This window comes from Talpa europaea (genome assembly GCF_964194135.1).
Source record: "Talpa europaea genome assembly, chromosome: 1".
Lineage (NCBI taxonomy): Eukaryota > Metazoa > Chordata > Mammalia > Eulipotyphla > Talpidae > Talpa > Talpa europaea.
The window spans coordinates 35682734-35710670 of NC_140073.1; the positions used below are offsets into that span (position 1 = coordinate 35682734).

Genomic DNA, 27937 nt, shown 5'->3' on the forward strand with positions numbered 1-27937 from the left:
TGGTTGGCCAAGGATCGAACTTGTGCTACAGAGGCTGCAGACTGCTTCATAGTGCGCTGCTTCACCCCTTGCACCATCAGGAAGGCCCAATCTTCACCTCTTAAAGTGAACAATTCATTGGTTTTAGTATGTTCGTGAAATTAGTCAACCACCACTATCTAATTTTAGAACACTTTATTGTCGTAGAAGGAAATCCTGTAACTGTTAGCACTCCCTCCCCAATCCTCTCTCCCCCATTCCCTGCAATCACTAATCTGCTTTCTAGCATGGGTTTGCCTATTTTGGACATTTCATGTAAATGAATTATGCAATATATGTCCTGATTTCTTTTGTTGAGCACAATGTTTTCAAGGTTCACGCATATATCAGCTCTTCTTTCCTTTTCATAGTTGAATAATATTCCTTCCTATGGATATATCACATTTTGGTTATTCATTCATTAATGAACATTTGGGTGCTTTCATTTGGGGGGCTATTATGGATAATACCCACCATGAACATTCTTGTACATACTTTGGAGTAGACTGCCAAACTGCTTCAACTATCTGCAGCAGTTTGCATTCCCATCAGCCATGGGTGTGGTTCCCAATTTCTCCACATCCTCACTAGCACTGGTTTTTGTCTATGTTTCTTATTATGCCACGCTAGTAGGTGTAAAGAGGCATCTCATTGTGGCTTTCACTTGCATTTCCTCTATAGCTAATGGTGTTGAGCATTTTTGCGTGTGCTTAGTGGTCACGTGTTTATTTCCTATGAAGAAATGAAATAAGAAATGTCTGTTCAGAGCATTGACCCATTCTTTGGATTGGGTTGTCTTTTCATTGCTAATTTTAAAATTCTTTATATATTTTGGACACTCATCCCTTATCAGATACATGATATGCAGGAATTTTCTCCCATTTGTGGGTTGTCTTTTCACTTTCTTTATAGTAGCTTTTGAAGCACAAATGTTTTAAATTTTGATGAAGACAGTTTATTTATTGTTGCTTTTGTTGCTGGTGCTTATGCAAGGCACAAAGATGTGCCATAGTTTTTTAAAAACAATCTGATTTTCAACAACCTTACAAGGAAAGAGTAGAAGATCCACTTTACAGATAAGGAAAATAAGGAGCCAAATGCTGAGCTTGGATTTAAGCCCAATTCAGTCTGACTCTGAACCTCATACTTTTCTTACTATGTCTCTCCCCACCCCCACCTCACCTGAGTCCCTTTAACTCTATGACCCTCACAGGACTAGCCACCATGCCTGGTGTGTAGTAGGCAGTAAACAAACAAAAGATGGATGAATGACAGGCCCAGACAGGTGTCAGTTGGCACTTGCTGGTTTATTTGGTGCATGATGGTTTGCTCCACCCACTGCTCAGGTTGTTGAAAGTCAGATAGTTTTTTTTTTCCCAAAGCTGTGACACATCTTTGTGACCTTGCAATGATTTCTTAGATATGACACCCAAAGCATGAGCAACAAAGCAGCAACTGATAACCACTGACTAGGGGGTTGTGTCTACAACACTAGATGACACTCAGCTTCTCCCTCCTCTCTCACCTTTACAGTGTCTCATCATTGGAGGAGGACCCTGTGGTTTGCGCACTGCCATTGAACTTGCCTACCTGGGGGCCAAAGTGGTTGTGGTAGAGAAGAGGGACACCTTCTCCCGCAACAATGTGCTGCACCTCTGGCCATTCACCATCCATGACCTGCGAGGCCTGGGAGCCAAGAAGTTCTATGGGAAATTCTGTGCTGGCTCCATCGATCACATCAGTGAGTAGCGCCAACAGTGGCACCCCATGTGGGGTGGGGCTGACTCTGGAGATATCTCCCCACATTGAGGAGTCCTCAGGATGGTCCACCTTGCGAGTCTCTAGGGGGCTACACATCCAGCTGGCAGGCATTTAGTGAAGGCCTTTTTTGCACCTGACTCCAAGCCATGTCCCCTGAGGCCGTAGCAAGTTTGAGGGGGTCAGGTGCCCCATGTTTTGTTCACTGTTATTTCTCCTGGGCTAAAAGAGTGCCTAACACATAGTAGATGCTCAATAAATTTCCACTGAGTGAATGAATGAAAGATGGGAAATAGGCAGAGGTAAGTCATGTAGCTGGCCCTCTCAGAACTCACCGAAATTTTGTCAGTAACGAAGTGTGCTTTCGTAGAGTCTATCACCCTAGTTAGAATTCAGAGGCAGGCCAGGCTCTCAGCGCCTCTGAGGCAGAGTTTGGGCCTTGTGTTACCAGTTCTGGCTACCCATGGTAGGTTTTAGAACAGAAAATGACACTGCTGACAGATCTGCACCAAATTTCCTAGAGTTTCAGAAGGAGAGAAGCATCACTGTGGGGGGTCATGCAGATGGGTGAGGGAGTGGGGGGAAATCGAGAGTGGTCGTGAGCCATCCCTGGTCCTGAGGTTGGGCGAGGTGAGCTCCCAGGCCCTTCTGCTCTGACACTACTGGAGTCCGGGTCTCTCCAGGCAACCTGTGTCTGATGGGATTGGGAGAGCAGCAACTTTATACTGAGGAGGTCTTTAACTGCCTTATATATATTGCAGCCATGACCCCTAAAAGCCAGGAAGGCTAATGCCATGGGGAAAATTCAAGTGTTTGAAGAGATTTGGATCCAAAAACTGTCTTGTCCCTTTTCTGTGGGACTTGGGTCAAATTCTTTACCTTCTTCAAGCCCTGTTTTGTCTCCCATAAATATGACTAATACCTGCCTACCAGGATTGCTGAGTGGATTAAATGATGTCAAGTTTGTAATGTGCCTAGGGATGTGCCTGATGGTAGTAGGTACTCAGGAAATGCTTTGCATACAATGTTGTACAGTGAACGAGAAGCATCCAGGGTCCCCAGAATTCAGAACTTATCGCTGCAGTCTCTCAACCCATGGGTGGGGAAGGAGCTCTGAGAGCCAAGTTCTTATGGACAAGAACTGATGGGAAAAGTGTGTGGAGTTTAGGCAGGAATGACTGGAGAGAATTATCAGCCACACAGGGTATAATTTAGCCAGATGCAGAGGAACTTACCAGCAGTGGCCGCATGGTTTATTCCTGCTTTGGGATGAGAAAATTCCAGAAGTCCATTGGGAAGGAATTTGAATTTGTGCAGAAAGTTGCAATGTCAGCTTTTAGAATATTTCTACCACCCACAGAAGAGTGTATGCTGGTTACTGATGTAGGATGACAACATTGAGCACGTTCCCGTCAAGCCCTCCCGAGGGGCAGAGCTGAGCACCAAGTGCCCTGGAGAGGGTCCTGGGGTGGCTGGGCTGCCTTCCCAGCCAGGAGGCCCTCTCTGCACCATTATTGGGGCTCCCTCTCATTTAACCCCTAGTCCTTGGAAATATCTGTGTGCAAAATCTCTGGCAAAACTCTGGAAGTGAGATTCAAGCACTCAAAGGATCATTATCAAGGACAGTTCCAATACCTATGATAAAGGGAGTCAGGGGAGATTTATTGAGCACTTGCTATGTCTAGAAACCAGACAGATGAAGCCTTGAAACCAAGAGGTGAGGCTGGGCCCCCACTTGGAGGACTGTGTCCATGCAGGAGGTGCACTGGTTTCTTTAAGCCCCAGCTGATTGGCTTCCTTTCAGACCAACCATCATCTCCAGCACCAGCTGTGCTCTGATCCTCCACATTGCTCAACAGTTCTCCACTTGCCCTGTGTCAGCATCCGCCTCCAGTTCCCACCGCGCCTGTTCCCAACCTCCACCACAGCCTCCTTGTTCTCAGCAGATGGCCTCCCTCCTCCTCCGCTCCTCTCACCTCCACCCAAGTGCCACTCCTTCTCTCACCCTCTGCCAGAGGCACAGTTGGCCTCTTCTCTGTCTAGTTCCTTCCCTCATAGTCACCTGCCTTTACTAGTCTTCATCTTTCATCCCCCACACTGCCCATCACTTTATTGCAAAGTATTTATTCTAGACAGAAGAAAGGTAGGCTTTGTATTTTCCATTCACACCTCCTCCCATTGCAGTCTGATTTCTTACCCGCCATCTTGCTAAAGAGATTTTCACCAAGGTCTCCAAAAGTTTCCTAACACCCAAGTGCCCTGGCTTCTTGTAGGCTTTATATTCCTTCATCTCCCCATGGGCTTTGGTATTTGGTATTCCTGGGCTCCAGGACTGCTGCCCAGGCCCTTCCTGCCACTCCCATGCCCCCAAGCACTGCACCCTGCCCCACTGTATTTACCTGTGTCTCCTCCTCTAGATAGTGTGTCCCATATCTCTTAGGCCACCAGGGAACCTCACCCCCTGGAGGTGCACAGACATGTTAAATGAACAAACCCCAGTAAAGACAGATGGAACCACAGAAAGTTTCAGCCTTTCACTTTGCAGTCAAATATTTGGAGGCATACCCATTTGTGCAGAATGGCAGGAGACAGGGAAATGAGGTGCCACTCGTTGGGAAAGTTTAGGAAGTAGGAAGGAGGTAGAGGACCATGAGTCAGCTTTGTGGGGAGTGTTCCCCACTCTGCCCCTTACTTTGGATGGATGACTGAGAGCTTAGGCATAATCTCCCACATAATAAGCCATTTGATCACTAACTTAACTCATGACCCTTCCCTTGCCTTCCTCCTTCCATCTTTATCTTATCAAACCCACATCCCACCTCAGGAAAGAGGCAGCAAAAAGGGAGCCTCTATCAGTATAGCATTATCTAACAACTAGAGCACGGTCTCAGAATCAGACACATCTGGGGCCACATCTAACTTTGCTATTGTGTGACCTTGAACAGTTCACTTAGTCTCAAAATTTCTGATTTATTAAATGAGATTGTCCCAAAGGGTAACTGTGTTAAATTAAAAAAAAAAACAGACTATGTGGCATGTAATTAGTTCTCAATAACAATCACTGTGTATAATATTATTATTATTATTATGTATAATAATCATAATATTATACCCATGGTCACTGAGCAGTGATTATATAGTATTCCTTGTTTTCAGGCATTGCTATTGAGAGTTTCTCTCTCTTCCTCCTTCTTCCTAACAGGCATTCGTCAGTTGCAGCTCATCCTATTCAAGGTAGCTCTGATGTTGGGAGTTGAAATCCATGTGAATGTGGAGTTTGTGAAGGTTATAGAGCCTCCTGAAGATCAAGAAAATCAAAGTACAGTATAACTTTCCTTTATGTCTAGAAATCGGATGTTGCAGAATGCAAAGAACATATGCAGCTCTCAGAGGATGTTTCTCTAAGAGGTATCCTTAGTAGGAGCTGTTTGGCATAATTCCATCAAAGGATATTTGACCTTTGTTGACCATCACTTTAGATCTGTTTCTCAGCTCCCAAGGGATTTATTAAGTCATTAAGCCTGTAATTTGATTAACCCATCACTAGGAGATGGTTCTTTAACCAATGATGGCTAATCAGTCAGCAGAACAGAAGACATAACTTTGGTTGGTTGATGAAGTTCATTCACATGCTCTTCAAACTGTATGTGAGCACACATGGATAGGTAGATATACTTGTAGCCAGATGATCGCTTAAAATCCAGGAAAGAAAGTGAAGCTTCTAGAACAAAGGTGAGATATGATTTGATATGTTATATTTCAAAAATTTTTTGAAGTGCAATTAATGAATGCATAAAATTCACCCAGTGCATGTTTTAGTCAATTTTTCTTTTTTCCTCTCAGTACATTTGTATAAATCTTGATCTTTTACACATACTACAGTCATGGAGTTTGTTCATGATGCCGTTGCCACTAACTTATTCATAAAATCTTCTCTCTGGATAGGGCTTTCAGTTTAGGCCCAAGTCGTTTCAAGTGCAGCTTGCAGTTTTGATTTCTCCTGTCCTCTGCCCAGAATATTTGAGAAATAGGGGAGGTGTTGGCTGGTTTGGTAACAGCACAGCTTCCCTATTTGACTTTCAGAGACCTGTGTGTGTTTACTTTTCCTTAACCTCTGGTGGATGATACTCCTAATTATGAGTGGCCGTGTGGTTTCACCCCAAAATGGTCTCATAAAAGGGCTATGTACTGTGCAATAGAACATTTTGAAGCAGGAATTTAGACAGGTTTTATGATGCCCTGCACATTTTGGGGGCCTGTTTAGCAATGGGAGGGCACTGAGGAATGTGGAGGAATATGAAGAGAACATGGTAGAATTCATTGAGAAAAATAAGGTTTGAGAATCATTGAGGAAAGATTCCCAGTCCTTATAGAAACCAGTAAAACCAGGCATGGAGTTGGCATGCTGGTTGACCCGTCCTGGGATGAATTAGGTAAAGCCAGACGGGCTCCAGATTAGAGCTGTGAATCAACACTGCTCCAGGCCCTCTTCTGTAGGCTCCATCTGGGGCCTGTACACCTGATAGTATTGTCCATGTCTCATAGCCAACACAGCTGGGGTATGATCACTTTCTTCACTCACTTCTCATTTGCCAACTCCTCTCATTTTTCTAGAAATCGGCTGGCGGGCAGAATTTCTTCCTGCAGACCACTCTCTCTCAGAGTTTGAATTTGATGTCATCATTGGTGCTGATGGCCGCCGGAACACACTGGAAGGTGAAGACTCTTTGGGTCTGAGAAAGGGGGAACAGGAGTAGGATCTGAACAACTTGGGACCAGACCAGCAGACTAGAGCAGGGTTTCTCAACATTGGCACCTTTGAGGTTTGGGGCCAGATAATTCTGTCATGGCAGCCACCCTGTGCATTGTAGGATGTTCAATAGCATTCCTGGCCTCTGCCCACTAAACAGCAGTTGCAGCCCCAGTTATGACATGTTGCCAAATGTCCCCTGGGGGAGGAAATCACCTCCATTTGAATATATAGACTAGAGAACAATTTCAGACCATTTTTACAAAGATTTAATGGAGACTTAAAGGAGGAGGGGGTATTGAGAATAAACCCAAGGTTTTCAGTCGAAGGGATTTTTGACAAAGATGTTAGGAATCAGCATGGGGTTCCAGTATGTGCTGAGCAAATGTGAGGGGAATCCCCAAAGGTGGCTGCATAGAAAGACCATGTCCAGCAAATCTGCTTGTGTGGGGAGGGCCTTGGGTTAAGCAAAGTAAACAGTGTCTGGGGCAGAGTGAAAATTCAGACTACGCACTAAGAAGAAAGGGCGTTAGAAGAACGTGGCTCCAATGGAATGGGACTGCCTGCCTTCAAGTCTCTGTGTCATTTATAATAAGAGCTATATATTTGGTCTTCATTCCTTTTTTGGCCCAGAGGTCCCAAAACCTTTGGAACTTCTTGAGAAATAAGAGCAATGAGAACATCATTTTGTTATGTTTGTTTTTCTGTGTTATATTGGTTTCTTGTCCTTGGTTTTTGAAATTGCTTCAGAGCCATAAAGGTGAAATATTATTGTTGCCTTGTGACTCTTAACAAACCAGTCCCGCATTTACACTTAGACAGTTAGATAGTTTAGAAATTAAGTTGAATAGTAGGACACCCAGCTGGTGTCCGAGAATTGCTTGTCGGTAATTTTTTTGGAAAACAGAAAAAAAAAAAAGCCACATTGTAATTGGGTGCAGAATTTTTAGTGACATTTAACATCAAATTTTATGTCGACCATTAAGCTGTAACTTCTCCAAGGAATTACTGTACTAAGTTGCAAATCAGAATTCCATCTATTCATTATATATTTATTGAATGTGTCCTAAGTGCCAGTCACTGGGGATTGGAGATAGAATATTTGTTAAAAATCTCTATTCCATAGCAATTCAGTCTCATAGTCCTACTTCTCAAAGGGTGAAAAAAAACATGAAAAATGTAACAAAGCAGTTTTAATCGCATAGATTTACAGTGTACTGGGTCTTTCCTGAGTACCTAGCAACAATACCCAACACATCTTCAATACTATGAGCCCCGCTGGAAAAAATTGAATTAGTCTTTTGTCTGTCAAAGCCTAACCAGGGTAATTTCCTTATAGGTTTTAGGGAAAAGGAGGAAGTCCCACTGACTTTGGAAGGTCTCTGATGACATGTTTCTTCCCAATTACAAAACTTGACATTTCTGCCTGTCCCTGTTTCTTTAGAGATCAGGATTTCTTGTTTCGCTAACCTGTGGGGTATCTGAGAATAGCTTTCTCAGTGATCACTTTCAGTTTTCCCACCAAATCCAGAAGAAAGACCCACTTTCCCGCTTTTCTTCATGCAGGGTTCAGAAGAAAAGAATTCCGTGGGAAGCTGGCCATTGCAATCACTGCCAACTTCATAAACAGAAACAGCACAGCTGAGGCCAAGGTGGAAGAGATTAGTGGTGTGGCTTTCATCTTCAATCAGAAGTTTTTTCAGGACCTTAAAGAAGAAACAGGTGGGACCTTCACCTTTCTCCAAACCAGGCGATTGACCATGCTCCTAAAGTGTTCTGAGGAGCAGCTGGCTTTCCCAGATCTTGGACCCGGGAGATACACTCTGATACAGCAGAAGCAGAAGTTTCTTCTTAGGATTACCATGGGCAGGATTCCTTCAAGGGCAAGAGGGATGCTTAAGGGAAAGTTCTGGATATTGTAAATGAAAACGTTTTGCACATATTATACATTAACATTTTGTGTCCATCTTAGCCTATTAATAATATTGTTAACTAGAAATGTGTGTGGTCACTCACCTGGGCCTAGCTAAGCTCCCCAAAGACTTTCCCCCAATATTACGACTGGACCAGGTTCCAGGTACATTTTGTGATGGCAAGATGCCCTTCAGCAAAAAACATAAGGAAACTTAAAAATAGAGATTTATTATATACAAGACCTCAAATTATACAGCACGCCTGGGCCACAGTGAGGTTGCCAGTAGATAGGAAGGGGGTAGGGAGGAGAAGTGGTTAAGTGTGAGCATACTGGACTGAGGTGGGCTTTTATTGGGCTGACGGTGAGGACAATTCTCAGGCTGACTTGTCTTGATGACTTTAAGTCTTAAGAGTAGGAATTTAAAACTTGGGAAAAGAGACAAAGAGGAAAAAGGAAAAACAAGTCAGTCCCAATTGACCAGTTATCTAACTCCACTAAGATCATCCCTCAAAAGGATCCTGAGTGGGGGAGGCAGCCTGGCTCCTGTTTGGCCCTGTAGCTGACCGAGTGTTAGCCCTCTTTGCTATAATGCCGCGGCCATCAGAACTTCAGCCAGGCATTAAAAAAAAAAATTGTCAGTTCTGAGACTTGTAACCCACATTCATTTACTCTGGAGACATTAGCTGAGCGCCCTTATGTACAGTACTCCGTACCACGTACCCTGGGATACAAAGTCAGGGTTGAGATGGTCGCCTCCCATAGTGACTGCTGTGCAGCAAGGAGTCATCCTCACAGGATGGCCCGTCTACACAGAGGTCAGTGAGATTCAGGGAGTCCTCTGAGGAGGGAGCGAATAGCCTATGGGTTGTCCCCATAGAAGCTGGGGTGCACTATGCGGTGTGCCAGCTGCCCTTCCCCATGAGTGGTGTCCAGAGAGCATGAGACTCACTCAGGGCATCCTTTGGCTACCAGCAGTTGGTCTTGATTCAATGCCTACTATGGTGGGAGACCCCTAATAAGCAAAAAAACAAGTACCTAGTCAGGTAGTCATGAGGATTCTTGGAGAAACATAAAGCAGGTGAGGGGGACAGGGGATGAAATGCCTGCCCCTAGTTTAGTAAATTCCAGATTTTTCCTTTCTTCTAACCCGGTTTAAAAATACACATATGTCACCTTGAAAAGACAGTGTAACAATAATATTAAATAAAATCTTTATAGTAAAAATAACTCATCCACACCCAGCATCACCTAGCACAGGAATAGTCCTCTTTTTTGGTACATCCCTTTTTGGTGATTTTTCACCGGCACCCTCTTACATGGCTCCAGTTCTCATCTGAGTGCCAGTAGCTTAGTTATTCTGCTTTTCTCATTAGCATCACATTTTAAATATTGGCCATTTCACCATCTCATACCCCTGATAATGTTTGGAGGGCTGCCACGTGGGCATTAAATGAACGCATGGCCACTGCCTAGGCGTGTCACTGGGGACTGGCGACAATAGTGGGTCACATGTTTCTGTATTGTCTTCTAGCTAAGAATAGTTTTAATATTTTTTAATGGCTAAAGGAAAATCAAAAGGAGAATATTTTGTGACAAATGAAAATTGGGAAACATGAAATTCATATTTCATTGTCTCTTCTCCCCCTCCCCAAACCAGATTTCTTGAGCCCCAGCCATGCCCTTTGCCTAGGACCACTCTGACCTTGAGTAGTTGTGACACACACCCAGTGGCCCACAACGCCCCAAATGTCTACTCTCGGCCCTTCACAGAAAAAGTTTGCTCTGATTTAGACCTGTCAGTTACTTACTGTTACAGGTAAAACTGCCTCTGTTGGATTACTTCTTGAAGACAGTTTTCTAGGAACGGGATCAGTTACCGAGCAGGCTCTGCCGCTGGCTGATCACAGTAACGTGTGTCCATTGAATGACCCTTTGGGTTTCACCATTGTTGCATTTTTTTTTTAATACTTTCCTTCCAGCATATTATATCCTTCTAGAGGATTTAAAATTCTCCAACTCTCTCTTCCCCTCAAAAACCAAGAAAATAAATACTTAAGTCACCAAATATAAATCATGGCAGGATATTGAGTGTGTTTTCCCAAATGTTTCAATGAGCTTCCTTTAAACTCTGCTGTGGTCGTCACCTTTGGTCATTGTTTCGCAACAGTGCCCCTCACACAGTGACAGAGATGAATTTCCTCTAATTCTCTGGGGGGCCCTCTGCTTCGAAGCCTGTTTCCTATTTAATGGTAATAAAAGGGGTTCCTGTGGTTACCCAGCACGCCTCTGTGTTGACTGCTGGTAAGTTGCTATGTTTTTGTTCCTTTCTTGCCCCACAAAGCTCAGCCAGCAGGTCTTAAACTTGAACGTGAATCAGAATCACCTGGAGGCCTTGTTAAAGCCCAGGTTCCTGGCCATACCCCCAGTTTCCCATTTAGTATGACTCAGGGAGGGAGGGGGGGGCTTAAAATTTGCATTTTTGATCATTTCTCATGTGATTTGCTGCTGCTGACTGTGGAATCCATCTTTGAAAACAACTAAGCTAAACTATCTTCCCAGGCATTGTTTAAAATGCAGAAACCTAGTCTATACAGAGTTTTGCAGGTGGTGGAGAATGCAGGAAGATACCACGCAGCCCTTAACCTGAGTTTTTCCTCCCATGGAATCTGGGATTTTACACACAATAAGGCAATGCTGAAAACATTCTTAGTCTGGGGAATTCATGCGTCTCCATGCATCGCTGGCTTGGAGAGCTTGGTGGGTGGGACTTGAGTGAGACAGGCCTGTTACCCTGGGGCAGCACTCTGCCTTTCTGCAGTGCTCACTGAGCTCTAACCTGGAAACACTGGCCCACAACCCCAAACAACTTTACAATTTTTTTTAAAGTTTTATTTTTTTTTTAAATGCATACAAGAACTGGGGTGTAGGCCAGAAATACAGGGGGTGAGAGCATTCACCAGAGACAGAGTGGGGAACAGAACAGGCAGATCTACTTACTAAAATACACTGCGGAGGGGAGCAGGGAGTGAGACAGAAGAGGTCTGCTGCACCAACTGGGGCCCCTGCCACCTTTCCTCCCAGGCTGGGGATTGAACTCTTGCAGCAGTGGCTGGTGATAGCTTGATAGCACTGAGACTTTAACCCTTGCACCACCAGGGAGGACCACAACTTTACAATTTTTAAAAGTAGTGCCTTAAATCTGTAGTGCATAAATCTATCAAGTCAGCATGTTGTACCTCTGAAACATATTGAAACATTATATCTCAATTTAAAAAAAATGTGGTGGGCCTTCCTGGTGGCGCAGGCGGTTGAGGGCTGCGCTGTGAAGCTGTCTACAGCCTCTGCAGCACGGGTTCGATCCCGGCCAACTGGCGATAACCCCACATGGTGAAGCAGAACTCTCCTGTCTCGCCCACTGCTCCCCTTAGCATTGTATTTCTTCAGTCTGGCTGTTCTGTTCCCCACTCTGTCTCCGGTGAATATTCTTACCCTCCCGTGTATCTGGCCTGTACTCCGGTTCTTGTGTAAAAATAAATAAATCTTTAAAAAAAAATAAAATAAAAACTTTAAAAAATGCCTTTGTAGGACTGGAAAAGCTAGCTGTGTTGACTTGGGTAAATTCTAGCAGTTGGTTTTATCTCTGCCAGACTTGTATGTCTGAGAGACTTATCCTCCCATGAATATGCTGCAGGTGAATTGTGAGACCTATAATGAGGCACGGTAGAGTTCCTGGCACAGTGCGGGCACTGAGGAAGTAGCACTGACTCCCTGGTGCTTCTCTTTTCAGGGATTGATCTTGAGAACATTGTTTACTACAAGGACTCCACCCACTATTTTGTCATGACCGCCAAGAAGCAGAGCCTGCTCGACAAAGGTGTCATCATTAATGTACGTGTCTCTCAGCTGTGGTTTCCTAGCTGACTTTCGTTTGTGACCTGGCAGCACCTGCACATGTGGGCACAGCTATCTTCCTGCCAGGAACTGAGCAAGGAGGGAGCGGCAAGGGACCCCTGCCACCTCCTTCCCTCTTGTTGGCTAATGGTCCCCTCTTCCTGTAATTACACTGTGCTGTTTCTGCAGAGAGCTGGGTGTTGGGGGGCTGGAGAGAGGGAGAGTAAGCCTCACCCAGCTGGTTGTCTTTACCCCCAGAGATCAACGAGTCTTTTCCTTCCCAACATCTCGTTCAGCCATTTCTGGGAGGTCATTGTCACTTGGAGGCCAGTGAGGGCCCCCTGTTCAGGTGGGTCACATGGCCACCCTCACTTGTGAATTTCATGCTGTGGCCCCTTGCCATGTGTGGGGGGAAAGCTCTTTACTCTTGTAGTCAAAAAGACTCATGATATCTTGGCTCTGCTGTGCATGACCTCAGGACTGTTATTCTGAACCTCAGTCCTCTTATCTGCAGTATAGGAAAAATAGTTTCTTTTTGAAGGGGTTATTCAGAGGAATAAATTCAAAACACATATTCAGAGCACCTAGTGAGTTTGTAGCTTCTCTCCGGAATGTTTCTGCCTGTTTGGACCCAGTGTTTTGGTTCCGTGGGTCTCCTGGTTTCTGCTTCCTGCCTTAGCATCGTTCATACTTCGAGAGCAAAGAGGGTTGGGAGGAAGGAAAACATGGAGTGGTGGGGCCTGGGCTGGAAGTTTCTCCAGTTGGGTTTTCAGCCCTTCCAAACTTCTGTTCCTAACACTGCTGCTGCTGCCACTGTAGCTTCAAGATAAGGATCATGCTGACTGAGGTCAGTGTGCACTTTGGGATGTGGCCATGGCCCAGGCAGCATGGTGACCATTCATTGCTGCTTGTCAGAGAAGAATGTGCCTATCCTCGCGCCAGCTTGTCCTGGCAGCCAGCCAGGTGGTGTTAGTAACCTAGCCCTCACTGGGCCTCCTCCACTGGTCAGGTCTTTGCTGAGAGCCTGTGTTGCTGGATGGACTATGATTGGGGGGAGGGGTGCAAGGGTGGGATGGAGCTGACTGAGCAGTCACCTGATGTGTGAGCAGTGGCCTTTAATACTCAGGGCCCCACCACTGACTGGATCAATGGTGCAGTGGCCCCTTCTTCCTGCTCCACTGACATCCTTCCCAAAGTTGCCTCTTCTCTCTGGGGATACCTGAGGCAATAGTGAAGGACTGTTGGGCATCCAGAGGTGCACGTGCAGTGGGCATCTTTGCAGAGGAGGGACATGGGAGGCTCTTGTCAGCCCACACCTGGGATGGCCAGCAAAGTCTGACTTGTGCTTCCTGTTTACCAAGTACTCCAGCCTTCTGGGATGCTAAGGTTCCATCGGGTCACCCCAGAGCATTTGTCTAGGCAGCAAAATGCTCATGGCAAGTTGATTCCTTGGCAGTTGTCAAAGCCCCTCTGTACTCCTGTCTCAGGCTCTCTGTCATGACACAGATTGACAAAAATGACCATCTCTGCTCCCGTCATGACTGTGGAGGAGCTGGGCCCTTGGTTGTCCTTACAAAAGGCTTCCTTCTCCCTTAGACATTCTGGGAGCATCCTCCAAGATGGTGCTGCGGGGCCTCTCTGTATAAGCCAGGAACTCTAGTGCAGCCATGAGAAGCCATAGGCTGGACATGAGAAATGGGGCCCCATTTGATTCAAGAGCTATGACCCGAACCTCCTTATGTCCCACCAAGCTCTATAGCATTTGCATAAACCAGGAGCTGGCTGACCCACCTGGCTTGAGCCACTTAACTTTTTGTTCCTCTCTAGTCCTGGAGGAATGGCAAGTCTCTCTGTTTTCCTCTCTCTCTATGGGTCAGCATCTTTTAGCTATGCATGGAAGGTACTGAGATGTTTTTTGAATGACTGACTGACCTCTGGAGAGAGATTTCTCTTATCTGCTTCTCTAGCTATTCCTCTTGATCTCTGGCCTTCTTTCTGTGGTTACTGTAGGGGCAGTAAAATCTATCCTCAAAAAGCCATGGTGCCTCTGGGCTCTTACCAGTGTCTATCTTTCTCTCCCTACCATTGAGGGTGACCCTTACCCCGGGAACCCTGCCTCTGTTGGCCCACACACATGCAGGGTAGGATTTCTGGAGCAACAGACCTGGTCTAACCAGGAGGGAATGAGCGCCATTGCTAGGTGTATGGAGTAGATGCAATCATACCTGGCTTTTTTTTTTTTTTCAAGATTTATGCATACAAGAGCTGGGGTGTAGGCCAGGGGTGTAGGGGGTAGGGGAGAGAGGGGTGAGAGGATTCACCAGAGACAGAGTGGGGAGCAGAACAGGTAGATCTGCTGAAATACACTGCTGAGGGGAGCAGCAGGAGAGACAGGAGAGGTCTGATGCACCATATGTGGGTCAGCTCACTGGCTGGGGATCGAACTCATGCTGTAGTGGCTGCTGATAGCTTCATAATGCTGAGACTTAACCCCTTGCACCACCAGGGAGCCCTCTTGATGCAGAGTCTGCCCTTATTTAAAGCATCTCACATGTTTGACCTTCTCTTCCCGTCTATAGTCTCTTTCCAGCTCCGTATTTGGGCTATTTTTCCAATTAGATTACTTCTCAGTTTTGCTGCACCGCTCTTCATTGTCCCACCTTTCTGTTTAGGATCCAGCTTCTCTTCAGGATTTCAGGCCTGTGGAAAATGTGGCCCACATCCATCCCTGTCTTTATCTCAATTTAGGACCAGTTCCAGTGGGTTGGCCCACTTCACTTAGTGTTCCATTCCCACTTTTTTCCTTCTAGTTCTCACCCCTCCTAAGTTCTGCTTTCTCTGCCATCTACACAGCCATCACTCGTCTGGAACTTCCCACCGCATAAGGCTTCTTGGCTCCTCCCAGCAGCCTCAGGCCAGGTGGGCAATCTCCACAGCTCAGCCTGGGAGCCTGCCCCCTTTTCTAGGTCCCTGCACTCCCGCTTGGGGCATGAGCAGCAGGCGCTGCCTCCATCGAACGGGACAGCGTTCACATTCACCGTCACCTGGGCCACCTCGGGGCTTGCTGTGAAGAGAGGGTGTTTTTGAAATTCTCTATTCACTTTTCCCATCTCCTTTCCATACCTTCTGGGGAAGGAAGTGATAGGTGATTCCAGGAGCAGGTGTGCAAGTCTTAGAATTGACGGAACGAGGTATTTGTAGTCATGACTTTTGGGGAAATTGACAGAGTAGGTCACTTCACTTGCAGATGCGACTGTGCCTTCTAAGGCCTTTGTAAATGTGCTTTCTGGCATCGTGGTTGCATTTCACCATCTGCTGCATTTTGTGCCATCACAAATTAGTGGGGACAGGAATTCACTTTCACTGAGCACTTCCCGTGTGTCCCATGTAGGGCCAGGATTCTGCTCTCACATGGTTCTGTGAAGTAGATTTTATTATTCTCATTTTACAAGTGAGAAAACTGAGACTTGAGTGCAGCATTGCCTACATCTGTGTGGTCAGTGAACAGCAGAGGCAGACTTTGACTTGTAGCTCTTGGGGACCCAAAGCCTTTCTTCATGTTACACACTCATCCCTCTCTCACTGGCCTTTGCACCCCCAACCTCTCTGCAGTTTTGTGTCACTTTTGGCGAAAGATGTTTTTTTTCAAATCTGATACACCAGTTTGACTCTGAGAGACCCACGATGGTCCATCACCAGTGTCCTCCGGGATGGATGTCCCGGACCTCCAAGGTCAGGGGTCTCTGTCCCTACCAGGAAGGTGTGAGCATTAACAGTCTTGAGATTAAAACAAGCCACCCGGGTAGCCCCCCTCAGTCTATAGAGAAAAGGTTATCGACTTCAGAGAGGAAGTTTGAGATTTGTGCCCAGTGCATGTTTCTCTTCTGGTCTCATTTGACTATTAAACACAGCATTATCTAGATCACCTTAGCTTAGCTTAATCCATCATGAAGTCACTTTTCCACTTGCTCTTTTGTCTTTGAATTTGACTGAAGGTTATCATGAGAACCAGCTATGTGAACTACTATTCCACATTTGTGGTGAGACTGTTTTTGAGAGTGCTGCTTTTTACAATACAATATTCTCTGTCGAAATTCCTATGTGAGGCAATTCTTTTAGATTCTAGTGCCAGGAAAAAAAAAAATGCCTCCCCAATGGAATGTCTATGCTTCCTTCTTTCTGATAAGGAAAGTCTGTAATATATCACATTTCCCTTTTGCCTTTGGGTGCCAGGAAGCTCAAACTGATGCTTAATCACAACTCTGCTAATCCTCATAGATAGCAGATTTGGTTCCTCTTTTTTTGTTGGCCCTCATTTTTTCTGTTTTTATTAGTCTTACTCCTCAAACCCATTCCAAGTCCTTTTGCAAAGTGGGCATGAATACTTTGGGAGTGGGAAGTAGGTTGCCCCACTATGCTCCGTTTTCTCCCCCCAGGACTACATCGACACAGAGGCACTGCTGTGTGCAGATAATGTGAACCAGGACAACCTGCTTGCCTACGCCCGAGAAGCAGCAGACTTCGCCACCAATTATCAGCTGCCATCTTTAGACTTTGCCATGAACCATTATGGGCAGCCAGACGTGGCCATGTTCGACTTCACCTCCATGTACGCCTCAGAGAACGCAGCCCTGGTGCGCGAGCGTCAGTCACACCAGCTGCTCGTGGCCCTGGTGGGCGACAGCTTGCTCGAGGTACTGCCTGCATCGAGAACCCTCTGGCTCCAGATAGGAGACTGGTGCCTGCATTTGTAATGGCTGGCAGCATCTGCTGTCACGTAGCAGGGGAAGGATAGGCTCTCAGCCAGCTGGCAGGCTTGGGCCAAGCCCATCATAGTCTCAGACCTGCCCTTCCTCTAAGTTCAGAGGAGCCAGTCCTAACTCTGAGTAGGCAGGAGAACTTTCCCTTCCACCTCTGGGTGGTTCTGGGCTGAACTGTCTGTTGAAATACAAAATTAGGTGGGCCATCCTTCTCAGGACAAGAAGACCCTCAGCTGGGCCATGACTTTGTCTTCATGTGAGTGACTGTGCAGCCTCAACATGCAGATCAAATAGGATATGAGAAAGTGAGCCCCAAAGTCCCGTTTTTGCCCATGGCCTCCCTGCTCAAAATTCTTCCCGGAAAATCTACAAATGGAAGGATCCTTATATTAAATGAATGCTTTCAGAAGGGATAAATATTTTTCTTTAATGTAAGCACTAACCAAAAAGTGTTTATGCATTTCTCCCAAGTAAGAGTTAAATTACAAACCCTGTGGTAGGTGCCTGTGGAACAGTTTAGCAAGATCCTGGCTTGGTGAACTGTCCTTCCTCACCATTTTTCCTGTCACCTCAGCCCTCTGGGTTAGATACTCAGCACACATGCCTTCTGTCCTGGTCCCTCTCCTCAACTTTCTGTCTCCCCAGTTCTGCCATCAGGCTCCATCATTTTCTGGCCACCGTGTCTTTGCCCACACCACTTCTGAATGGATCCAGATCAGACTCCTATCTGTTCATTAAAGTCCGCATAAGTGCAGTTCTCTTATGAAGCATTGCCTGGCTTCCATCTCCCTCCCCCCAGGGTGGGAATCTGCCTCTGCCTTTTTTGGACTCAAAAGCAGAGTTGCTATTCCTGTCAATGCACCCTCTCCATATGACCTTGTGCTGCAACTATTTGTGTTTGTGGTGCATCCTAGTGAACTGCCCCCATTGCTTCCCTGCCACTGCCCATTCCCCCTTCCCCGAGTGCCTTGCAGGGCCTGGCAATCAGCGATGCTGGATAGCATGGCACAGCAGGCTGGGGGTTATCAGAATTGAGCGTGATTTCAGGTGCTTCCTTTTGCAGCCGTTTTGGCCCATGGGCACAGGCTGTGCCCGAGGTTTCCTGGCAGCCTTTGACACAGCGTGGATGGTAAAGAGCTGGCACCAGGGCACTCCACCCCTGAAACTTCTGGCTGAAAGGTGAGATTAACAGCAAGCTCTTTGCTGGGGGCAGGGCTGGGTAAAAAGTTTAAGCAGGAGAGGGGTGAAACTAGCTGGCAGGTGCCTCCTGAATGAGCCTGGAGTCTCTGTCTCCCTCATCTGCCATCGCACATGTGGCCTGATTTGATCATCAGGCTCTCCAAGGAAGTTTTCTGCATCATGATTTATACCTCTTTCAGTGACTTAGGTGCTGTATGCCAGAGAACTATTCATCAGGGGTGCCCTAAAGTTGGGGTTCCCTCACTGCTCGGTCACCCAGGAGTCCAATGTTTATTTAAGAGAGGCTTCCTCTGCAGCATTGCACATTTGCTGTCTCAACTCCACCTTGCAGGCCTCTTCCCCTGCTGAGCTCTTGGACTTCCTCCCAGACCCCTCCTGCTGGCCACGTGGCGGTGACTGCTGGTGGACTGGGAGAAGCTGGAGCTGGAGGGTGGGGTCAGGCCTTTGCTAGTCTTGGGTGTGGAGGCCTGTGGTCATGGGGGACAGGCCACAGGAGGCCATGTGGCTGAGAGGTGGTTACAGCAAAACCACAGGTTACCATGCTGCCAGCTCAGCATCCCTGTTTTCTTCCTGGACTCCCAGACTCCCACCTCCTTGTAGCCCCTCCAGCCTCCCCTACTTTGCAGATCTCAAAAGCCACAAGGGTCAGACATTGCAGGGAAGGGTTATACAAACATACCCAGGAAGCCCTTGAGAGCAGGCAAATGGGGGTGGAATGGGAGGGTGGGGACAAAGGGCTGAGGAGGCCAGAACAGTCTCTCACCTCTGGGCTCTGTGTCCCGCCAGAGAAAGTCTCTACCGGCTGTTACCTCAGACGACCCCAGAAAATATCAACAAGAACTTTGAACAGTACACGTTGGATCCGGGGACCCGGTACCCAAATCTCAACTCAAACTGTGTCAGGCCCCATCAGGTAAGTGCTTCCCAGAGGCTCCTTCAGGCTCACTCTACGCTGAGCAGTGGGAAGGGCAGGTCACCTAAAGCCTTGGCACATCCCTGGGGCCCAAGCCACCAGTGACTCCTGGCCCAAAGCTGGGGCCAGTTCCTCCTCTAGGAGAGCCACAGGTGTCTAATGGCCAAATATCGAGTCCTTTCTACCCTCGCTCCTAGAGCACACTGTTTCTCCCATTAAGTCTGGGTCACCCAATCCCCAGCCTCTTCAGTCAGTAGCACAAACACGGTGAATCTTTAAAACTAGCCTGACATTTTCACATTGGAGGCCCCCACATTGTATAGTTGCAACCCATGGCTCTGTCTCAGGTTGCCCAGCTTCCCTTGCAAAAGTCACGTTTTCCTGCGAAGAGGAGAAAGGTGCTGACATTGACCAGGAAGTGGGAGGGGTTCAGAGGCCCCAAGACTAGGTTGTGGGGGAGCACAGTGGGCAGCTGTGTGGTCTCTTCTGGCGTAGGTGCAGCACTTGTATGTCACCAAGGAGCTGGAACAATTTCCTCTTGAGAGAATGGGCTCGTTGAGAAGATCCGTCAACCTCTCCAGGCGGGGTAAGTGCCCTCTGGGACCCTGCCAGGCTACTGGCAGTGGCTTTGCAGAGAGAAGGCCTTCCAGGTGGTTTGAGGCACCTTTGTAACTTTGTGCCTCAGTTTCCTCCCTTGTGAACCAGGACAAGAACGGCACCTGCAGGAGAGTTGTGAGGATTAGAGGAGTTAATACACATCCTGCGCTTAGCACAGGAGAAAAACATGCAGGGCGATTTCACTGGAACTTGCTTTTGCTTTTCCTGTGAGCATTGTCTCCCTGGCTAGATAACAAGCTCCTTGTTCCTTCTTTTCCTGATTTTCCACAGCCTGACAGACAGCACTGGGCACAAGACCGAGCTCAGTGGCAGAGCCAAGGGACAAGTGATTGTCAGCCTCTGGCTTTGTTTGGTCACTGTCCTGCTTAAGCAGCTCTCTGGCTGCCATTGCTGCCCAGACCTTGCCTCCCTCCATCTCTGAGCAAACTCAGTCTGACCACCCTCTGCTTCTCCCTTCCAAACTACATGCCCCACTGCCGCCCATCATAAATCATGTCACACAAGCGCGGCAGGTCTTTCTAGATTCTTTGCCATGATACAGTCTTTTGTGTTTTCCCGGAATGTCTTTTTCTGCCTGATGAATTCCTAAACATTTTTCATGACACGTATCAAATATACCTCCTTTGGGGCTCTTTCTTTGGAGAGTCCCCTGCCCTTTGGGCTCCAGACAAACCCCCTCACATGCTCCCATTGCAGCATCGTGCATCACCAGCTTCCCCGATGTCCTCCTAAAACGTGAGCATAGTTGGATTAGTCTACAGCCTCCTTACCTCCAAGGCCCTACCCTTTACCCAGGGCCTGGCCAGACTGGGCCTCGGCAACTGCTGTAGGAGAGCAGTTTTAATCAGTTTTCTCTTTTCGCACCTGGTTTGACAGACCACCTCAGGGGGCTGCACCCATGAGACAGCCCCAGTCTTTATGCTGCTCCTTCTGATCCCCTACTACAGTGGCAGTTGGAGGGAATCCCCCAGGAGTTGCCTGAGCTGTTCACAGAGCACTTCATCTCTGTCTGTCTCCCCTTCCACAGAGTCGGACATCCGGCCCAACAAGCTTCTAACCTGGTGCCAGCAGCAGACCGAGGGCTACCAGCATGTCAACATCACCGACCTGACCACGTCCTGGCGGAGTGGCCTGGCCCTCTGTGCTATCATCCATCGCTTCCGGCCTGAACTGATGTGAGTCTGGGCTCCGGCTGGACCAGCCAAGACCCTCACAGTCCAAGGAAGCCCCAGAGATAAAGGAAGGCCGTTCTGTAGATGCAGAACCTGGGTCAATATTTCTCTTTGTATATTTTCAGTCTGAGTTTCTCCTTAAGTTTTCCTTTTCCCATTGTACTGATTGCTCTGTCAACAACATTTTGGATCTGTGCCCCTAGTATTTGAGAGGTAGAAGAGCCCCGGGCTCAGCAATTGCACTTGGCACCCCCTCCTCTCCCCTTGGGTCACCACCCTTGGGGGACTGAACAGTCACCACCTGGAGCTCTACCCTCAAAGAGGAACGATGAAGACTTTATAGCCAGAATAATTAGATTGGAGACCCAAATCTGCTAGCTGCCTTGTCTTTTCTGGGTTTGTTTCTTCATCTGTACATTGGGACTAATAGCAGGGCATTTGCGCAATGAGGTTATGTTTGTGTCAGCACCTTGTGATATTGAAAGAAAGCCCAAACGATGGAAAGGAAACTCACCCAGGGGTTGTCACTGGTACATTTGGGAAGCGAGGTTGCCTTGAGAAGGGAATGGGGCTCTCAATTTTTATGTTGTATGTTATACATAACTGGATTTTTAATAGTTGCAATTAAAATGGGGGGGAGACAAGATACATTTTTAAGAGAAAATAAGCTAGCCCAATTTTTCAGAGCTTTAAGTCATTTTCTGATTGGTTCAGCTCAGGCCTAACAATGATTCATTAAATCTGATTTTTTGCCTCTCCCCAAGTGAGGACAGGGTTAGCATCTTCCCAGAGGGTAGAGAGTGAGATGGGGGGCCAGGGCTGGAGAACTGCTCCTTTGCCTCCTTTCAGCACTGAAAAGTGTAACCCAGAGTGCTTCCAATGAGGTGAAATTTGCTCAGGTCTTTACACCTCAGTCTCCTATCCCTGAACTTCACCTTGCTTTGATCCTCTAGCAACTTTGACTCTTTGAATGAAGATGATGCTGTGGAGAACAACCAGCTGGCATTTGACGTAGCTGAGCGTGAATTTGGCATCCCCCCAGTGACCACAGGCAAAGAGATGGCATCCGTCCAGGAGCCCGACAAGCTCAGCATGGTCATGTACCTCTCCAAGTTCTATGAGCTCTTCCGGGGCACCCCGCTGAGGCCTGTGGGTAAGCACCTGCTTTTGGATGGGATTTGCCCCCTGAGAGCCCTGTGCCCACTCTGCCCTGTGTTCATGTTTGGCTGAAATTCACACTGGTGTCCTCTGTTCTGGGGCTGACCCATGCCTTCCCTTTGGCTTGGAGGCAAAAGGGTGGAGTTCACTCACCCAGGCCTGTGTATATAAGTGGGTCTGCTCTTGTTGCGGTCACCGGGAGGTCATGGTAGGGCATCAGTCCCTACTCAAGCCATTTATGTCTTTAGTTCAGGGTAAGGGAATCACTTTGGAGAAATAGTTTTGCAAATACCCGCGGAGCCCTTGGGTAGAAGTCACCAATCCAAATCTTCTACTTTTGTTTTCTAACAGATTCTTGGGGCAAAAACTATAGAGAAAATGCTGACCTTGGCTTGGCCAAATCATCCTATTCTCATAATTATCTCAATCTCACGTTTCCAAGGAAAAGGACTCCACGAGTAAGTTTCTAACTGGTTTTTGTTTTACTTCTCTTTGCCTATGGATGAGGCGAAGGGAGGAGAGGATTACATGGTTTCGCTTTGTTTATACTGATAAATTATACAGATCAAGGGCTTACAGAAGACTGACTGCTTTTGGAAGTGCCCCCTGGCATTGTGTAGCTTGCTTCAATGATTCAAAGCAGTCATAGGACGGGCACAGCAGAGAGCAGAGAGGAGACACTGGGGAGTATTTTTTAAAAGTAAATCTGATTAGCTCTGCCTCCTCTGGGGGGAGGAAGAGATGATTTCTCACTGTGTTAAGTCATTTAGATTAGGAACATGATGGCCATGTAGTGGCAGAGGTATGGGGTGAAGCTACTGTTGGGACACAGGGACATTCCCCCACCCCCCTGGGTTCTTCTGAGCTTGGATGAATGATCAAATTATCACCAGAGAGATTAGTGGAAGAAAAAGTCAAAATTTAATAACATACATGTGGAGAATCTACACAACTGTAAAATCTGAAGTAAACTAGGGCAAACCCAGGGTGTGCAGCCTATGTGAAGGGACCTGAAGCTTCCAGGAGAGATAGGGGCTGACTTCACAGGGCAGGAAGGGGATGGCTTCTCTGAGAGTAAAGAGATGAGTTTCTTGGGTAGGGAGGACACCTTCATTGCAGCCTGCACCTGCTGGTACCCTCCAAACCACATTCTTCCAGGCCATAGAAAGGGTACCTGTGATGGCTTCTTCAGTTAGGAAAAAGGCGAACACTTAGGGAGTGGCAGGCTCTTCTGTGATTAAAGGATGGACAATTGGACTAAGACAAGGACAAGTGTTTCTAGCTACCAGGACCTTCATTGCTCTTAACTCAAAATAATCTGCATTCTTTAAGTCAGGATAACAGTTTCTCCCAAGGCCCACAGAGCCTTATTGACCTTAGTTCCACATACCAAGATGACACATATTAGGAAAAGGCCTTTTCTGGGAAAACCTGTGTGGCCTTTTGGGGGGAGGCTGATTCCACATTACATTGACATACTCTGTTCCACTCTTTTTTTTTTTTTCCATTAATCCAATAATTGCATCCTACTGTATGCCAACTCTAGGGCTGAATTTTTTATTGTTTTTGATAAGGGGGAGCAAATACACAGAGATGAATCATATATAGTTCCCAAACCTTGCAGATGGATGGCACCCTAGTGCTATAGTAATTTCTTTCATAGCGCCCCTAGATCAAAAGAAATATCAAACTGTTCCTTTATTAAGCATGGAAGTCCGAATAGCTTGACAGGGTTATTTTGCAAAGTGGATGACAGATGTCACCAAGTTTCCCTAGAAAATTTAAAGTATCTGGGGGCTCTTCTGTGAGTAATTATAGTGCCACGGGGTGCCTTGGCCCACAGTTTAAGAAACACGAGCCTAGTGAGCAATTGCTTTATTATTTGAATGGCGTCTCCATGGAAGATGTAATACAAAATCACTTGCTTAATGTGTTCATTTTACAGAGAAACATGTGGAGGCCCAGAGATGTTAGCTGGCCATCTGCCCCCAGAGCCTCTCCCCTCACTCAGCATAGGGCTGCGGGCTCTGCTTGTGTGTCAATCTCTCTAGGTTGCAGACAGTCTCTTAACCACCCTGCCTTGTCCTGCACCCCTCCGCCCAGGGCGGGGCTGGGCCCTGTGGCCTCCTTTCTTCCCCTCGCTCTGTGAGCTGTGGTCACTTTTTCCACTGAGGGCTACATTCCCTGGAATGTTGCAGCAGTTGTTGTGCTAACTCCAGGAACGGATACTTAACGCTCTGCCACACCCTGTCCAAGGAAGGAACAGACTAAGGAGGCTGGGGCTGGGGAAGGAAGGTGTTCGGGCTAGGTTTTCAGCAGAGCAGCCAAAAGGCTGGGCAAAACCCAGCTGCTCTGGCCCCTCCATTCCTGAACTGCCCCATGCCAAGGCTCTATGTGAGGCCTGCATCGCCCACCCAGTGCCCACTGTGGAAAAGCCATGTTCTGGAGGCCAGTGGTCAGCTTGTTCTACCCCAGCCCAGCCATTATCCCCTTGAAACCCAAGGCCTGCTGTTTCGGCTGCCCCTTCCCAAACAAGCCAGCTCAGACTTCTGGAAGCTCTGTGAGCCACACATTTACCACCCATCTCTGTTCACAGGGTTTCTCCCATCACTTAGCCCATGACTGGGAACTGCAGAGGGAACTTGGGAGGAGTGTTTAAACCTCACCACACCTCTGTTGACAGAGTGACCAAATCGGAACAGCCTGGCTAGCTCTGGCTCAGGAGGTAGGGATGGGCAAAAGTGAGCACTCTGGAAGGCCAGTTGGACCCCCCCCCACCCCCAGGGACTGTGGGAGTCCTCGCTCCAGTCCCTCTGGCTGCCAGGAACTCAGTGGCACTGGGGGCTCTGCCGTGCCCACCCTGGCCAACGAGGACCCATGGTCAGTCTCCTCTAGGGTGTTCCCTTCGGCTGCTCATCTTGAGAGGGGTTAAAACCCACAGATCTGCTCCCTCCCCAGCATCATTGAACATCTAATATTTGTCCTGCTCTTCAGATTGGTAGAGAGAGTTAGGGCCTAGCCTGGGCATTATTTATCCTTCTCTTTTCCCTCAAACCTGTCACATGCTTCCTCTGGGTGGGTCAGTGGGTGAGGAAAGCCACACAGCTGGGAAGTAATTTGTGCCTTCACTTGAGCCCATGGCTCCTGGCTATTCTGCCCTTGAAGAGGAACAGGGCTCTCCTGTCAGTTCAGTGGCCATCTTTCTATATAGCACGGCTACCGCCCAGCTGGACAGGCCATTGCCTGCAGCCATCAGGTTCTTGCTATGACCTGCATCTAAGTTTCGCTAGCGTTAGGCTACACCCTCTAACTAAAGATAAAGTTTGCCTCAGGCTAAAATCACCTGAGCTCAGACAGTAAGGCAACATGGTTACCTTGTGCTGATGGAATACTTGATTGGATTAGCAGTTGTCTTGGATTCTTTTAATGGGCAATCACTTTGTTTAGTAAATGTCTTTTGGTATATAGAACCTATCAAATCATTGGGAAATCATGACAAGAAAGTGTCCTTTCTGAGGGTGAAAGTGCTAGAGAAGTAAATAAGAAAAGAAAGTAGATTGTTTTATTTTTAAAAATTTATTTATTTATGCATACAAGAGCTAGGGTGTAGAGTAGAACAAGCAGATCTACTGAAGTACACTGCTGAGGGGAGCTGGGAGTGAGACAGAAGAGGTCTGCTGTGCCATGTGGGTCACCTCCCTGGCTGGCCAGGGAATTGAACTCATGCTGCAGTGGCTGGCAATAGCTTGATAGCTCTGTCTTTAACCCCTGCACCACCATGGAAAAGTGAATTCTTTTTTCTCATGTTGACTGGCACAATAAGTATTTTCTCCCCTTGTTCCCCAACTTTTTATACAAGGAGATGGGGTTACTGGGGCAATTTTGGCTCCCAAATAAGAGATATACAGATTAGAAGCAATTAGAAAAATCTCCAGATTTGCTTTCTGTCAGTCTTTTTGCTTTAACCTAACGCTTAGCTGGCAATCAGTGTTTCCATGAGCGAACCATAGGAAGGCTAGAGACTGTTTGGGTCTCTATGTCACCAGCCTTTTCACATAGACTGCATTTTATTGACCCATGTCTCACGGGTCGGGCTGCATCAGAACAGCTGAAGTTGCTCTCACCACGACCTGCATTCCTGCAGGAGGCTTGGGGTCTTCCTAGCTGCTGCTACCAGGCACACTCCCCCCAAGGCTGCCTTCTGTGAGCCTGTGACCAATATATTGGCTTGGGTCAGTACAGGCTCTGATTGTTGAAAAAGTCAAACCACGGCAGTGAAGCGCAAAAGACAGAGTAAGAAGCGCTGCTCTTTGAGGGAAGCCAAGTCCTCATTTAAGGTGGAAACAAAACACAGCAGGAAGTCTCGAGATGGTGCAAGCTCTGTTTGCTGGGTAGGACATCCTGTACTTGAATTCAGAGGCTCCAGTCCCAGGGCCAGAGCAGCTTTCACAGCCGGGGGACCCAGACAGCCCAGCCTCTAAGACCCAACATTGTTGCAAATAAGGTCATCTGTTTCTCTTGGTGTGTGCCCAGGCTTTTGGATTGAAACCATTTCCATTCACAGAATAATGATTTATTGGAAGCAGAGAAAAATGCTGAAAGGAAGGCAGGGTCCTTTGATCTGTTGTGTTGCTGCCCCGCAAGGGAAGGGTCACATTTTTGAACAAATATCAATGACTAAACTGCAATTGGTCTTGTCTTAGAAAATAAAAATGGTGCTGGTAAATATGGGTGGAGGCAGGGATGATAGAGAGTTTAAGGGCAGGGAAAGATGTACTTCCGTTCTGTGCTGGGGTTCCGAAAGTTATTGTTCAGAGGTAAAGCCAAGCAGGAGGTTAAAAAAAAAAACAAACCCACCTTTGATTGTGCAAGATGAGCATGTATGGGGCTGACCAGCTGGACCCTGGGTGTGAGGGGAGAGGGTGGTCTGCAGCCTTTCCTGCTGCATCTTAAGTGGAACAAAGGCTGGGATTTATCTGGGCTTGCTACCCATACCCAGAGCCCTTCCTTCTGTGTAGGAAGCTCCCAACAGGAGGGATACATGGTTCATGGCAATGGCTCCATGATCCTCAGAACTTGACATCTGGAAAAGACCTCAGCTAAGAACTGGGGGATAGAGGAAACTAACCCATGTTCAGGACAGGCTAAATCTGCAGGGAGCACAAGAGGTGCTAAATCCAGCCCCCTGCCCATATCCCAGCCAGCAGCTGAGCTTCACCTCTGCCTCCTCACACGTTGCCTCGAGGAGACAACATGACAGCAGTGTGCCCAGCCTGACAGCCGTGTGCCCTTGGGTGGCCCATGCGGGGGTAAATGCAATGGGTTTGGGTGGAACAGGGATCTGTGGATTTAAATGTCCAGATTCTGGAATTAGAAAGTAGACTGTACGTGATTATCAGTAGGCAACCATGTAATTTATTGTCTAAACCAGGATACTTCTGAAAGTGAGCGGCTGGAAGGGAGTGGCACAATAAGTTATGCTGGAGGGAAAAAAAAAAAAAACAAGCAGTAAATCGAATGCTCCTGCACACATTGTCTGTACGGACACCAGGTTCTCAAACCATATCCAATTTCTTTGAAGTTAGTAAATATCCTTGACTGGTGGCTGCACTGATGACTAAAATGGCAGAAGGAATTTGCCATCCAACCCTGGGACGGTTGATAGGAATCCAGAGAATTCCTGCCTGGCTTGGCAGCGAGCCAGTGGAGAAACCTGTGGGACTAGGTCTCCATAAGGCTGAGGGCCATCAACATCTGGCAGTGACCACTCTGAGCCCAAAGTCA

General features: G+C 47.3%; 1 protein-coding gene across 1 annotated transcript in view; it reads left to right on the forward strand.

Moving 5' to 3' along the window:
* The window catches only part of LOC311180454 (F-actin-monooxygenase MICAL2-like), a gene marked incomplete at both ends in the record, with an annotated part of 84464 nt that overhangs the window by 32271 nt on the left and 24256 nt on the right, over positions 1-27937 (forward strand). Inside the window, 12 exon segments of the mRNA XM_084248309.1 lie at positions 1552-1759; positions 4979-5095; positions 6391-6492; positions 8093-8248; positions 12229-12329; positions 16769-17026; positions 18156-18271; positions 19079-19205; positions 19701-19791; positions 20851-20998; positions 21949-22148; positions 22505-22611. Of these exon segments, the coding sequence (XP_084104435.1) occupies positions 1552-1759; positions 4979-5095; positions 6391-6492; positions 8093-8248; positions 12229-12329; positions 16769-17026; positions 18156-18271; positions 19079-19205; positions 19701-19791; positions 20851-20998; positions 21949-22148; positions 22505-22611 (1731 nt within the window).